The following is a 16512-nucleotide window of genomic DNA, read 5'->3' on the forward strand; positions in this document are numbered from 1 at the left end:
GGTGTGAGAAGAGACGGCAGAGTTGGTAAGCCTGTTCTCAGTCTTCTGCCCATTGACAATTCCGCTGGACTATAGCCATTTGCTAGTGGTGTAGAGCGGTATGCAAGCAAGGCTTTGAACGGATCTGATGTTTTCCCCAGAAGTTTTTTGACAGTTTGCACCGCTCGTTCAGCTTCACCATTCCCTTGTGGATACCGTGGGCTGCTTGTTATGTGCTTAAAGTCATATTCCCTCGAAAACTCCCGGAATTCAGCGCTGCTGTACTGTGGCCCATTGTCAGATATTAGTATCTCAGGAACTCCATTTCGAGAAAACACTGCTTTCAGATGTTCTATTATGGTTGCAGAAGAAGTTGATGCCAATTTGACAACATCGACATCCCTTGAATAGTAATCGACAGTTAAAAGGTACTTTTGTCCCTTTAGTTCAAACAGGTCTGTAGCTGCTCTCTGCCATGGATATGGTGGGAAGTCTGTAGGCTGTAGGGGCTCTACAACTGTCGATGAAGCCTTTCTACACTCATCACATTGTTGCACCATAGTTCGCAATTGTGAACTCAGACCGGGCCACCACACAGACTGTCTTGCCCTTTGTCTACATTTTTCTATTCCTTGGTGTGCCTGGTGAATGTGGAGGAGAACTGAACTTTGGAGTGAAGCAGGGATTATCAATCTTGTCCCATGTAGGAGCAGTCCGTCAAGGATGGAAATCATGTCTCTTTCCAGCCAGTAAGGTCTGAGTTTGTCACTGGCCTGCACAGTTCTCGGCCATCCATGCACATGGAACCTCATTACTTGACTGCATACAGGGTCTTTCTTTAACTCTTGTCGAATGTTGTCTAGGCGGCTCTTTGAGGCAGGGAAGCTTCTCCCTATTTGAGCGAGGTATATATTTGTGTCTTCCATGAGAGTTGAGTCATCAGCCGTTATATCGCTCATACTGGGCATTCTTGACAGTGTGTCTGGAGTTATGAACTGTTTACCTGGAACGTGGCTGATCTCGTAGGAATATCTCATAAGTCTCATTCTGAACCTTTGCAGCCTTGGTGGCAAGTCATCCAGATGTTTTGTGCTCAGTAAGCTCAGAAGTGGCTTATGGTCTGTCTCAAGAAAGAAATGCTTTCCAATAAGATAGCAGCTGAAACGCTCGCATGCCCAAACAAGAGCTAGAGTCTCCTTCTCTATCTGAGCATATCTCTGCTCAGTTGGAGTTAATGCTCTAGACGCGTATGCAATGGGTTTCCATGCATCACTAGACTTTTGGAAAATCACTCCTCCCAGACCAAAGGACGATGCATCTGCTGCGACTTTTGTTTCTTTGCTTGGATCAAAGAGTGCTAAAGTTGGCATTGTGATCAGCTCTTTTTTCAGCAATGCAAATGACTCCTGCTGTGGTGCGTCCCAGGACCACATACTTCGTTGTGAGAGGAGGTCTCGCAATGGCTTTGTTTTCTCTGCCAAGTCTGGAATGAACTTCCCCAATTGGTTCATCATCCCAAGAAAGCTGCGTACCTCAGACACATTGTTAGGCTCACGCATATTTTGAACCGCAGCCAGTTTGTCTGGGTCGGGCTGTAATCCAGCTGAGGACAGCTTGTGGCCTAGGAACTTGACTTCCGTCTTTGCAAATTCACACTTCTTTTTGTTAAGCGTCAGCCCAGCTTTCTGCACCCTCTTTAATGCTGCGTCGAGTCTGATGTCATGTTCCTCTGGAGACCTTCCATATATGAGGATGTCATCCATGTGGCATGTGACTCCATCCAGTCCCTCCAAAATCTGACACATTCTCATTTGAAACAACTCGGGAGCACTGGAAATCCCAAATGGAAGTCTTTTAAACGAATAACGCCCAAATGGCGTAATGAAGGTAGTCAATTGTTGAGACTCTTCAGCCAGACGGATCTGCCAAAATCCAGAATTGGCATCTATTTTGGTGAAGATTTTTGCTCCCCCTAACTGGCCTAGTGTATGATCTACTGAGGGCAAAATAAACTTCTCTCGTCTGACAGCACTGTTTAATTTAGTCAGGTCAACACAAATTCTCACTGTGTCATCAGGCTTTAGAACCGGGACCATACCAGAACACCAGTCACTAGGTCCTTCAACTTTCTTGATGATGTCCTGCTTCTCCATCCTGGATAACTCCTCTTTGACTTTCTCCATTAAGGGCACTGGGATTCTTCTGGCTACATTTACGGAATAAGGTGTTGCATTGGGTTGTAACTTAATACAGTATTCCTCTTTTAGCTCACCTAAGCCTGTGAAAAGCTCTGGATATTTCTCTTGCCACTGGCATTCTGTGATGTTATCCAGTCTTGTGATAAGGTTAAGCTTTTCAATGGCATGTCTGCCCAGAAGTGGTGTGAAGAGATTTTTGACCACATAGATGTTTTCCTCTATATTTTTCTCATTTTTCGAGATGGTGGTAGAAAATACTCCTTTCACATCCAAGACATTCTTTCCTGGTCCCATCAGTACTTTGCGCGTTTTCTTAAGGCCCGTGTTTTTATTTGAGGCAAGCAGCACAAATATGGATTCAGGTATTGCTGTGACGTCTGCCCCAGTGTCCATTTTCATTTTCACTGGTCGCTCCAAGATCTGAACGGTTGTACACCAGCCTTGAGTACTTGAATCTACGGCTCCGAGGAATGCTTGCCCATCATCTGAATCACAGTCCTCTTTAACCTCATGAAGCACAGTCTTTGAATGGCATTGGCTCATATAGTGCCCTGTCCTATTGCACTGATGACAGACAGCTTCTTTGGCTGGGCAGAGATCCTTTACATGGTATGGTGATTTTCCACATCTCATACAGATTGATTTCTTTGGTTTCTCTTTGTTGTTTTTCTGGAAATTTTTCCAATTCCCAGCTTTTCCTGACTTTGGCTTTTTGGTTGAATCCTGACCATACATCTCTTTGTGTACAGCGTCTAACTTTAGGTCTTCGTCTTCTTCCTGCCTAAGTTCAGCCTGCTGTTTTCTCACTGCTTCGCTTTGCCTGGCCATATTTATGGCTTTTTCCAAGGTTAAGTTTGCATGCAATTGAAGGCGCTCTGACAGTTTGACATCTTTTAATCCGACAACAATTCTGTCTCTAATAAGTTCTTCTCTCAGAGTTCCAAAAGCACAGCGTTCCGACAATGAATACAGTGCAGTGATAAAATCATTAACTGGTTCATCTGGCTCTTGTTTCCTGGAGTTAAACTTTGCTCTCTCATATATCACATTTATTTTGCCAGTGAAGTACTCTTTGAATTTATTCTGCACAGTTTCATAATTTCCACGTTCATCTGTAGTCATGGCTAATCCGCACAAAATGTCATCAGCTTTGTCCCCCATGCAATAAATCAATGTATTAACTTGGTGCAAATCTGATGCTTGTGCGAGATTACTTGCAACTCTGAACCTTTCAAATCGTCGGAGCCATCTTTCAAAGTCGTTTGGCTTTGTAAAGTCAAATGGATCAGGAGGTCGGATTTGATATGAAGTTGTGGGTGCTGGTAATTCATCCATTTGCTTTGATGATTATTTTCCTTTTTTTTTTTTTTTTTTTTTTTTTGAGCTCTTTTCAAACTTCATCACTTTGTTTAACTTTTATTAATCTTAATATACGCTTCCAAATTGTCTCTGACGCTTCTCTGGCCTTTTTTTTTTTCTGCACCCAGGTTGCCTCGCAACCGTACCCCTCCCCGCTCTAAACTTACGATGCGGTAGTTGAGAGAGTGTGTTGATCCGCGTGCATTCTTTCCTTGTTTATCTTCTTTTTTTTTCGTTGGAAACGGCATACAATGCGGTCCTGCTGTAGCGTTTCTCCTACAGCGAGGCTTATGGGCTTATTCAACAGTTTATCGTTTGTTGGAGACTGTTCTAGCCGCTTCTGACACCATGTTGTGTTTTAGAAAGAGCCGAGACAGCGATCACACAGCCTAGCAGGTACATAACTGAACTTTATTCAACACTCGCAGAGTACAACAACCCCGCTTAGGGCGTGGCTCACTCAGTAGCGATCCCACCCATCATATATATCACTACATTAAATATTTTTGTTCTCTCTGTTTTGTCATTTAGTAAACTTTATAGATTTCAACCATATTATTCCTTCTTGAGTCTCTTTAACAAGAACTTCGATTAATGTATGAATTGAATAGTGATTTTGTGACCTATGATGAGGGAACAACCAGTGATACCCTCCTTGGTAGTACCATCAAATGATAGCCTATAGCGATGTCATCAGGATACACATACACCGGTAGGCAGTGGCCCACCTTACCGGGTGATCAAGTTGTGGTCCACCAGAATTTATAGTTTACCCACCTCTTTTTTTACCACTACACCACTGGTGGGCAGTGACATTTCACTTGTTTTTTACCGAGCCTTACTTGAAAGTCTTATTCGTTATGGAATTATAGTCTGGTTTGGAAATTTGTCTGTTCAATTGAAAAGCAAATTGATCCATATCCACAAAACAGCCATGAAAGTCATAGGATTAAAACAATATGAACCCATACAGACTCTATACGAAGAGGCAATGATAAGGAGAGCAACGAGTATTAGTACTGACTCTGAACATCCTCTTTTTAGTGAATACCAGCCGCTGCCATCGGGAAAGAGACTGAGAATGCCAATATGTAAGAATAATAGACTGAAGCTTTCATTTGTTCCTGCCTCGGTAAAACTGCTGAATATGACCCGGAGCAATGCACCTATAACACATTAGCAGTAGCATTTCAATGTGTTAAGTATTTTACATATTTTGTATTTTATTTATTTTGTATACATTGGTGTGCTGTGTATACATTGTTGTGTTGTGTATTGTGTTGTGTGTTGTACTGTAGCACTTTGACAGAGGTAATACTTATCGGTTCAAAAAACCGCCCACAAAACCTCGCACAATACAACTTTAACATCATAGGATGTCCTGTTACTTTATCCTCTACAGTAAAAGACCTGGGTGTTATACTCGATTGCAACCTGTCTTTTGAAAATCATATTTCATATGTTACAAAAACAGCCTTTTTCCACCTTAGAAACATTGCTAAGCTACGTAATATGCTATCAGTTTCTGATGCAGAAAAGTTAGTTCATGCATTCATGACCTCGAGACTGGATTACTGTAATGCTTTATTAGCTGGTTGTCCTGCATCCTCAATAAACAAGCTACAGTTAGTCCAAAATGCCGCCGCTAGAGTTCTTACGAGATCAAGAAAATATGATCATATAACACCGATTTTATCATCACTGCATTGGTTACCTATAAAGTTCCGTATTAATTATAAGGTATTGCTACTGACATATAAAGCCCTAACCGGCTTAGCTCTAGTCTATTTAACGGATCTTCTATCGCCCTATAATCCATCGCGCTCTTTAAGATCACTAAATTCAAGGCTTTTGGTCATACCTAGGATATCCAGAACCACCAAAGGAGGGAGAGCATTTTCACATCTGGCTCCAAAACTCTGGAATAGTCTTCCTGATACTGTTCGTTGCTCAGACTCGCTCTCCCAGTTTAAAACTAGATTAAAGTCGCATCTCTTCAGCCAGGCATTCATATAATCCTACAGTTCAAACTACAATCCGGCCTCTAGCTCATAAATGCCAGAGGAGAACTGGCCCCCGACTGAGCCTGGGTTCTCCCAAGGTTTTTTTTTTTTTTCTCCATTAGGTCACCTGATGGAGTTTTAGGACACCATTAGATCACTTGATGGAGTTTTTCGGTTCCTTGCCACTGTTGCCTTTGGCTTGCTCAGTTGGGGATATTTTGGGGATATTTAAATTAATTTTATTAATCAATAAATTCCTCTTGAAACAAACTTTGTTGTATTATTTTAATTTAATACTGTGAAGCTGCTTTGATACAATCTGTATTGTGAAAAGCGCTATACAAATAAACTTGACTTGACTTGACTTGACTTTGCCCAGGACAAATTTCCCTTCGGGGACAAATAAAGTTGATCCTTATCCTTATCCTTATATGTTGTACAATACCTTAATACTCCCATATTTTGGATACTGCACAGAAGTCTGGGGTAACACATACCCTAGTAACACAAAACCTCTGTTTTTGTTACAGAAAAAAGCATTAAGGATTATCAACACGATAGGCTACAGAGAACACACTAACAGATTATTTGTAAATTCTGGACTTCTAAAATTCAAAGATTTGGTTGATTTGAAGATTTTGATTTTTATGTGGAAAGCTAAGCAGAGAGTTCTGCCTATGGTTTTACAAAATGTATTTACTCTTGTATCAGAGGAAGTTGGCCATAGAAGGCAATATCGTTTTAAAACTCTTTTCGCACGTATTACACAAAAACAGATGTGTTTGTCTATTTACGGAGTTAAACTGTGGAACACTTTGGACTATGATATGAAGTGCTGCAAAAGTGTTTGTAAATTTAAGAATTTGTATAAGGAAAAAAATACAGGAATGTTACAAGAAAAATGATGACTAACACGCTTAAAATGATGATAATTAAGTGTAAAGATAGGTATTACTGAAAATGTTTGGTGTTTGGGGTGAGGATTGGGGTTGATCCATTCATAATGCAGCTGTTTTTATATATATATATATATATATATATATATATATATATATATATTTTTTTTTATGTGCACAAATAAGCGACAGGTACCATAAGATTTTCTTCTTCCTGTTCCTTTTTTTCTCTCGTTCATGCACGTTATGAATGAATGAATGAATGAATGAATGAACATTTATGTATGACTTGTGCAAAAAATAAATAAATAAACTGTAAGGCCATCAAGGATGGGTAAACTTCTGGTGCTTTTGGACTCAGAACCTGGTATTCAGTATCTGCTGCTGCAGCTCCTTCCTCTGTTATCTCTCCTCCTTCCTCCTCACTTGGCCTAATGTCTCCTTGCATTTCCTGACTCATCTCACTTTCTTCCTCATTGGCTCTAACCTCTCCTTCATCTTTCTCTCTTGTCTCAATTGCTTTACCTTGGATCTCTTCAATACTCTCCTTATCTGGACTGCAACTCATATACAAAAAAGTATAAGTTTTACAGGGATAGTTGGCCCCAAAATTAAGATTGTTTCTTTTGTGGAGAATACAATTAGATTATATAATTATTGAGTCCATATAATGAACAGGAAAGGGGACTCCATTTTGTTCCCCACTGGCTTTCAATATATGGATTCAACCATTTAAAAAAATATTCCACAGAAGAAAGTCAGACAGGTTTGGAACTGCATATGGGTAAGTAAATTATCAATTTGGGAAAATTATAATTTATAATTTATAATTTTTTTAGGCCCTATAATTAATGATGATTGATGGGTTGACCTCTTGACCTTGCCACGTCCCCTGCCCTAGCAATGACCTTGACCTCTCCATGACATTGTCACCTTTGACCTTGATTATATTGAATAATTGGATAATAGGTAAAATTGGATGTCTAAATGTCTATGACCTTGTGAGTATAAGGTGTCCATTGATTAATATTTGAACTTTGACACGATATAATGGAAATCATGAGGATTATTTTTGAGCTCTGACATCAGGTTGGGTCTGTGTGGCGCATGCAGGCAGCATGGAGCTCGCTCCCACCCTTCGCATTCCAGAGCATAGGGGATTGCTGGGGACAGTGGAAGTGAGAAAAAGAGGTTTTCTAATAATGAAATATTTCACAAGATTTCACACTAACTAAATTTGAAAAACATTCTGTTCTTTAAAAGAATATAAATGAAATGATTATATCCTTCAATTTAAAAATAAACATCTTTTCTAAATTTACTGCAACACAGTGAGAGGGAGCTTCAGAGAGAAAGAGAGAGAGCAACAATGAAAACATTTAGAAACTGTGAAGCCTCAGGCTGTCCCCATTGATAGGTAACGTTGTTACTCCAGAGCGTTTTAGTTGGAAAAGCGCAGAAGGCGTTTATTGCTTTGTCGGTGCCTGAAAGAAGGATTTATAAAAGCGTGAAAGATGCTGTGCTTAAAGTATATGAGTTAGTTCCAGAAGCATATAGGCTGCGATTATAGAACTGTGAAGCCTCAGGCTGTCCCCATTGATAGGCTGCTTATAAGGTACATCTAATCGCCAGCGTATCTTCTGAGAAAGAAGTTACTTGACAATCAATAATGTTAGCTTCAGGATATAGGGTGACAGACCAGATGAGCCTCTGTGCATCATGTCACAGCATATGTAATGTTAGTCTGCTAACGCCTTTCCAGAGCGAAAGTTTTGTTCATACTTAATTTATTTCAAAGCATAATCGTAAAAGTTTAATAATTGTAAAAGTTTAAATATGATCTTTTAAAATGAAAAGATTGTTTAAATTAAATCTTTAAAGTTTGAATACATTCATATCTTCTATTTATCTTATAGAAGATTACTGTAATGATTTTGTTTAACGGTGACCTAAAGTATTATTTTTATTAAACAACGTCTGTTGCCATAGCCATAATGATTTTTGTACTGTAACTGCATTTTCTATCCCGTACACCTACACCAACACGACCATCACAGAAAACTACATTTTTACATTTTCAAAAAATAGAATAAATAAATAAATAAATATAAATTCTAAGCTGTTTTGCACACACACACACACACACACACACACACACACACACACACACACACACACACACACACACACACACACACACACACACACACACACACACACACACACACACACACACACACACACACTCATTTGGTAAAAAACGAACTTTGCCTGCGCAAAATGAAATACATCCTAGCTACTTTCTAAATTCTTGTTACGGAACATATTGCGAACAATTCACCCATGCATATGTAAAAAAAAAAGAAAGAAAAAAAGGAATAGACATCTCTCTGGTGGCATATGCATAACTTCTCCATGACGCTACTTCAGATTCAATGTGGCTTTAATCCTATATAGCTGTTTACGGCGTCATGACTAAGATAAGGTCCAGTTCTGGTTTATTTCTTTGCTCTTGGCTGACATGTGGCATTGCTATGGCCTGCTTGTGGCCCAGATCTGGCAAACAGGAGTGATCCACCCAAGGGCCGTCATTCCACACTGCATGTGGGCCAGATCATCTTTCCACATGTGCCAGATGTGGGCCGTCACAATGTTGCTATGTGGGATTAGTTTGCATGAACTAATAATGAACTGCACTTATACATAATTTATTTATATTTGTTAATGTTAATTTCAACTTTTACTAATACTTGATTAAAATCTTGTTAACATTAATTAATGCACTGTGAACTAACATGAACAAACAATGAACAATTTTATTAACAAATAAAACATTAACAAATATTAATAAATACAATAACACATGTATTTCTCATGGTTAGTTCATAGTTAAAACATTAGCTAATGTTAACTAATGAACCTTATTGTAAAGTGTTACCAAAATACCTCCTTAAAGCAACAACTGCACATGTTCACTTTTTACAGTGCACATAAGAATAAATGGAAAAAACAAACACACAGCATAAGCGACCAATGAGAAAGATCTATGGTGCGCTCTGATTAAAGTGCACAATGTTTCACCTCTGTCCCACTCATACTGGAACCACCTCTTATTGCTCTGTCCCACTTTATATAGAACATGAAACTGAGAGAAGGACATAGAAAGATATAAACTGGGCTAGTCGGCTGTAAGGAACATTTTGGAGAAAAGGGATGGAACTATTTGGCTCATTGGTGTTGGTTTTAGTCTTGGCTGTGTTGGTGTTGGTGAAATGGAAAAGAAAGGCGAGTGGACTTTCCTTTAAGGAACAAAAATATATGGGAATATACGGCAAAATATAATGCGATAGATTACATAATACATTTCCATAAATGGGAAACTAGTGCTTATATTTTTGAATATACTGCAATATATGCATTGACCATGTATGGCTATATATTAATACAAACATACCATTACATGTAATATTCATAAAGTTGTATTCTTTATTGTGTACACTGCCAATACATGTTCCTATATAAATGTGAATGTATGTTCACACATAGATACACACACATTCACAGTTTTTGGGGTTACCGTTGTGCTGAAGAGTAAAGCCTGTGGTTCGGTTGATGATTGGCCAAAGACCATTAAGAATAGCAGTACACTCCTCAGTACAGTGATAGTCTCTTGAATAAATGCTTTAGTACATGCAGGTGTGCATATGCTTTTGTTAACTAGCTTAAAAATATGAAATATTTATAAAGCAAATAATTATAAAATTTTGCATGAGTAAATGTATCTGCAATATATTACACATGCAGTACCATATCTAATCACATATGCATCTATATATTATACTGTATTACTGAATATAAAATTACATACATTATGATATATTAGCATTGTCACATATTTTTCAATATATGAAAAGCGGCAATTCCTTATGTATTATTCAACATAGTGAATAATACATTAACAATATATTATTCTGTATATTTTCAAATATACTGTTAAACCATTTAATATATTGATCATTCATATATTGGGGAAATATATTTTCTTTTCATAAGGGTTCTTTGCCCCCAGGGCCGCTGGCACTGCCACTGATTGGGAACTTGTTTATAATGGACAAGCGTGCACCCTTTAAAAGCTTCATGAAGGTAAGCAGGATCATGTTCTTCTGAATGTTATGCTTCAAATATGACCACATGAATTGCAGGGTATTGTTCAAATATGACCACATGAATTGCAGGGTACTGTAAGGCATTACATTTGAAAATTGTGCAGATGTTTACCAGTGCATCACAATGCAGTTGCCTTTGATGAATAAAAATACCATAGAGAGATTTCATTGTTGTTTGTGAAACATTGGTTTTAGTTTAGCAAATTACATGAAATTCGCAGAAACACCTGATGAGTTTGCACTGGTGTGTAACAGTAAATTCTATTCTCCCAACAGTGGAGTAAAACCTATGGGTCTGTGATGACGGTGTACCTTGGACCCCAAAGAACGGTGGTTCTGGTCGGTTATGAGACAGTGAAAGAGGCTCTGGTGGACCAGGCAGATGACTTCAAAGGCAGAGCCCCCGTTCCCTTTCTGGACACAATTCTGAGAGGCTACGGTGAGATTATTGTTTATTGTTGTCAAAGACAGATGTTGTCAGTTTAATGTAGTTCAGTGTAGATTTCGATCTCTCTAAAATGTTTGTAGGTTTGACCATCAGTAATGGAGATCGTTGGCTTCAACTGAGGCGGTTCACTCTCACCACACTGAGGGATTTTGGAATGGGACGCAAACGAATGGAACAGTGGATTCAAGAAGAGAGCAGGCATTTGCTGAACAGTTTTGAAGAAACAAAATGTAAGGAAAGAGAGCATTTGACATTTGCATCCTGTGAGTTCAGTACAAGTGCAGTGGTATACATTGAGTGTTCTGCACTCACAGCTGTGAGAGTTGTATGCTAAAAAGTTTTTCTCCTTTAGCGACACCAGTGGACCCAACCATCTTCCTGAGCCGGGCTGTGTCCAACGTGATCTGTTCCCTGGTGTTTGGGCAGCGCTTTGATTATGATGACAAAAGCTTTCTGCACTTGCTCCAGATCCTCTCCAGACTTGTGCGCTTTGTCAGCAGCCCTTGGAGCCAGGTGAGCAGAAGTTTCAAAAGTGGGCATTCTGTTTTTGTATGCAAAGACCATGTCCTGTGTGAATGTCTTCTTAACTATCTTCTCAACCCCAACAGCTGTACAACATCTTCCCTAAACTAATGCAGTTATTGCCTGGTAGTCATCATACCATGTTTAGAGAGGTAGATGACATCAAAGCCTTCATTATGACAAAAATCACGGAGCATGAGCAGAATTTGGACTTCAGTGACCCGAAGGACTTTATTGACTGCTTCCTTATCAGACTCAAACAGGTACAGAAAGGTTGTTTCTTTTCTTTTCTCTTATCTCTTCAATAAACACATTGTTCAGCATTTACTTAGACAATGTATACAATTCCTGTTCTGTTTCTTTGTGTGCTACGGCAGGAGAAACACAATCCTGACACAGAATTCCACAAGGAAAACATGTTGGCGACTGTTGTAAATCTGTTTGTAGCTGGGACAGAGACCACAAGCACAACTATCAGATATGCCCTGATGATGATGATCAAGCACCCCTACATACAGGGTATGTAAGATATCCCTAATCGCCCTCCTTAACTTGCTGTTAAGCTAAGTGCACACTACAAGACTGAGAATCACTGTTCTACTCACTTAAAGACACACTGTCTCATTTTGTGTTGTGTTTGTGCACACACAACACAAAAATATAGATAAGACAGTGTTTACTAAGACAGATGTTTGTTTTATTTTTTGCTACCACTTCCCATTGTCTTGTTTTCTAATGCACTCTTTCACTATCAAAGTCTCATAGTTTCACTGTTATTCATTGCTACTTTTTCGCTTGTCAGTACAGTGCACACACATGAAGAATAATTCATAAAACAAGTTTAAACAAGTCTGAAATATATTGTATCATAATTTTTCACGGATATGCATACTACAAGAGTGTTGGACTTTGTTTACAAGGGCAGTGCACATTAATAAACATGGCTGTATATGTGCGTAGATTTGCCCAAAAGGCTATTTTTCATCTGTAGACCCTTGACAGAACGTCAGAAAAAAGTAGAGAGAGAAAAAAAAAACATTAACATTATCAAATACATAATAAAAATACAAGTACATGATTCCACTTCTTGTCTAAAATATCAGAGAGAAAAAAGGCTTGCATTTGTAGTGTGATTTTAGCTTTACAGGGGTCAGGACTAACACAAGAAATACATTTTTAGCCTAACACTGAGTGTACACCCCGCACTCGATCGTTGTCACGTCGCAACAGCTACAAGCTGTCCACACCGGATGTGACAACGTGACCATTGAAAATCCATTTGTTCTTCATATCAGAAGTAGCGTGAGCGCTTAAAGTACGTCAGAAATAGAAAGGGGCATCAGTTTACCGTGGCAAATTTGTTGTGATGTATCGCATCCAGTGTAGACAGCATCACTGATTATAATGGGTTCTATGTGTTTTTGTCGCGCCGCTCTCGTCTGGTGTAGACACGGTGTAGCTGCGATAGTATTCTGTACTTATATTATTTGCTTTCTGTCTTGTTTTTTAAAATTATTTTGTTATCATTTTTTTAAATTATTGATCATATATCATTTTAATCAATTAATATTTGGTGTATTTGATCTAGAGCAAATTCAGAGGGAGATTGATCGAGTTATTGGACAGAACAGGGTCCCTACAATGGATGACAGGAAGTCCCTTCCTTTCACTGACGCTGTGATTCATGAAGTACAACGGTACATGGACATTGCCCCACTAAGTGTTCCCCATTATGCCATGCATGACATCTCGTTCAGAGGTTACGTAATACCAAAGGTAACAATGAACACATACAATGGTCATCTCCTCTTATCTTGGAAATTACTAGATTTGTGAAAATGCATAAAATATTTCCCAATAATCTCTAGTTGGTGTATTGTGTTGAATCTGGGTGTTTCACGAGTTCACATCTACATATAATTAGTACAATAAGTTTATGCGTATTTGGCGTGCTGTCCGGGGGGGGAGGGCTCCGAGCTCGGAGTTAGGCCCGAACCCAGAGTACTCCCCCCAGTTGGTAAGTGTAGATGGAACTGGAAGTGAGGAGATGGGGTGGAGGAGGGATGCTGACAAACTTTCAATGAACAGAGATAGGTCTGCTGTGAATTTATACTCTGTCATTGAGTTGATTACTGATTAATCTCCAGCTGTGCATAATTTGGTTAATTATCTGAACCTGCTCCTCCCGAACTTTGTTAATAAAACATCATTTTGTGTAATTTTGAATTTATTTTATTTCCCCAGGACACAGTAATTCTTCCCATGCTGCACTCTGTCCTCAGGGATGAGGTACAGTGGGAAACCCCTTGGACATTTAACCCAGAGCACTTTCTGGATGCCAATGGCAACTTTAAAAAGAATCCAGCCTTTTTCCCTTTTTCTGCAGGTAAACTCTGTAAAGTCTCTCATGTCAATCCAGAGTTAATCAAAGTTATCTTTCTAGCTTTGCAAATGAGTTTGAAATTGTGGGACTGAGTGCACTCCCTATCTACATTTCAGTACAAACACACACACACACACACACACACACACACACACACACACACACACACGTTTGGTTTACTATCTTTGTGGGGACTATCGATATCAGAATGGTTTCTATACTGTCCAAACTGTATATTCTCTCCGCTAACACTAACACTAACTCTACCCCTAAACCCACCCATCACACAACACTTTCTGCATTTTTACATTTTCAAAAAAACATCATCCTGTATTATTTATAAGCTTATTTCCTCATGGGGACCAAAAAATCAGATATTGTCCTGACAAACTAGGATTTACCAGGGCCACACAGTCACTCACAGCATGAAAAACCATGCATGAATTTATTTTCCACCTTTTAAATCAAGTTTTACCAATATAATCAGAGAATAGCTTTAAATTTTAAGCTCCAAATTGTGATACTAAAATGTATTTCATAAATAACGTGAATAATTGTATTTGGTCTTGCATCTCTGCAGGTAAACGTGCTTGTGTGGGTGAGTCTCTGGCGCGTATGGAGCTCTTTCTGTTCATCGTGTCTCTGCTTCAGAAGTTCAGCTTCAGTAGTCCAAAGGGTCCAGATGGCATAGACCCCAGTCCTGAACTCAGCAGCTTTGCCAACATGCCTCGATTCTATGAGCTCATTGCCTCCCCCCGCTGAACAACATGGATATTGCTATTTGTCTCATTTTACAAGAATGTGGATATACAGTATATATGGAGAGAGAGTGGCCATAATAAGCACAGAGTACAAATTGATCCAAGGATATATCTTTTGCATATACGATTTTTTGATGAGCCTATTTTGTCAAAATTACCACCATAAATCTGAAAAGCATTAATGTAATGTAAAATAAAAAGCATTAATGTAAAATAAAATCATTAATTCTTACATGAATGCACTATAGTGCAGTGGTTCCCCTGATGTACTCCCTTTCGAAAGGGAACTCTATGAAGGTAATATGATGTAATATGATTTGAAAAAAGTGTACATAAGATTGCAAGCGTAAATTAAATTTGCACGTGCAAGAAAAGATTTGTAAAGGTGTAAAGTGTAAGAAAAAGATATTTGCAACATTTTACTGTTATTCGTAAGTGTAATACATGTATTATGAAACTGCAGCTTCATGCTTACGCAAAATAAATATGATCTGTATTCTTCCGACTTTTTGGCACATTTTTTCCACACAAATACGGCCAAAAGCACTGCAAGCCTGTGAACAGCAATTTGCAAGCAAAAACAACAGTCAGGAACTGCAAAACAGACTGATCTCGTAAAACCAACCTTTGTGTAAAAAATAAACTGTTGCAAATGTCTAAATCACTTGTGTAGGGGGAGACCGGGGATGGTTGTAACACAGATCAGTTGTAACAATTCCAATCTGTCCAATCAGGAACTAGTTACAAATCACCTGATTCACTTAACACATGCTCAGTTTAGTCCTCATTCCACATGTGATAAAGTAGAGCCCTGTGGCAAACACAGCAGATGTTAGAATGGAATAAAAACTATTTTGAGATATGAAAGTAACTTTTTTTCTTTGTTTATTTTTGCTATGGGAATTTCTGCTTTATAGTTAAACTCATCAAATTGAAATTATGTTTATTGTGTGTCTGTGTAGATATTTTCCATGCAAGTTGTTAGTGCTCATGTTCATGGCTACATGACTCGGGGTTAGTTGTAACAACAATGAAACGTTACAACCTAACCCTAACCTTACACACACACACACACACACACACACACACACACACACACACACACACACACACACACACACACACACACACGTTCAAATTTAAATTTTATTATGGCCAATACTATAACTGACAGTAACAAACGTGCTTACACAAACACAATGTTCAAGTGTTCAACTTAATTTTATTATGGTCAATTACTATGACTGAGAGTAACACACTTTAACAAACAAACAAACACACACACACACACACACACACACACACACACACACACACACAATGTTATATTTTATTATGGCCAATACTATGACTCACAGAATCAAACATGCTTACACACAAACAGTGTTTGTGTTCAAGTTCAAATTATAATGGTCAATTACAATGACTGAGAGTGACAAACACACTGAGAATGAGAGGGACACATACACGGACACACACATCAGTTATATTGAAAAGTCAGTGTTGAATAAAAAGCTTTCAAAATCAAAATTTTTGGGTCAAAATCCTTATTTCATTATGTTACATATCACCCCGGTGAATATCATAATGCTACTGTACATCTCACCCCAGGGTATGTTACAACTAACCCAGACTATAGGGTGAATTGTAACATTTCACTCCTCGTGTTTGAAACTAAACCATGCATTTTCTGTTTGTGTTGCAAAGATAATAGCTATGCCATTTGACAGCAGACACTTGTAACTAGTTTGAATCACATTTTGAACACACTGGCTTAAAAGTGCTCCAAGATATAGA

General features: G+C 38.6%; 1 protein-coding gene across 2 annotated transcripts in view; it reads left to right on the plus strand.

Moving 5' to 3' along the window:
* The first annotated feature begins 9552 nt into the window (after window positions 1–9552).
* Window positions 9553–16512, plus strand: part of LOC309507035 (cytochrome P450 2C15-like) — a 32443-nt gene continuing 25483 nt past the window's right edge. For both annotated transcript variants that reach the window (XM_082181117.1, XM_082181118.1), the window contains exons 1-7: window positions 9553–9720; window positions 10489–10578; window positions 10878–11040; window positions 11130–11279; window positions 11402–11562; window positions 11658–11834; window positions 11949–12090. In XM_082181117.1, coding sequence (XP_082037243.1) covers window positions 9649–9720; window positions 10489–10578; window positions 10878–11040; window positions 11130–11279; window positions 11402–11562; window positions 11658–11834; window positions 11949–12090 — 955 coding nt within the window. In that variant the 5' untranslated portion in view covers window positions 9553–9648. The remainder of the gene's footprint in view (window positions 9721–10488; window positions 10579–10877; window positions 11041–11129; window positions 11280–11401; window positions 11563–11657; window positions 11835–11948; window positions 12091–16512) is intronic.

Source organism: Leuciscus leuciscus (assembly GCF_965113295.1).
Source record: "Leuciscus leuciscus genome assembly, chromosome: 9".
In the NCBI taxonomy this organism is placed as follows: Eukaryota; Metazoa; Chordata; class Actinopteri; order Cypriniformes; family Leuciscidae; genus Leuciscus; species Leuciscus leuciscus.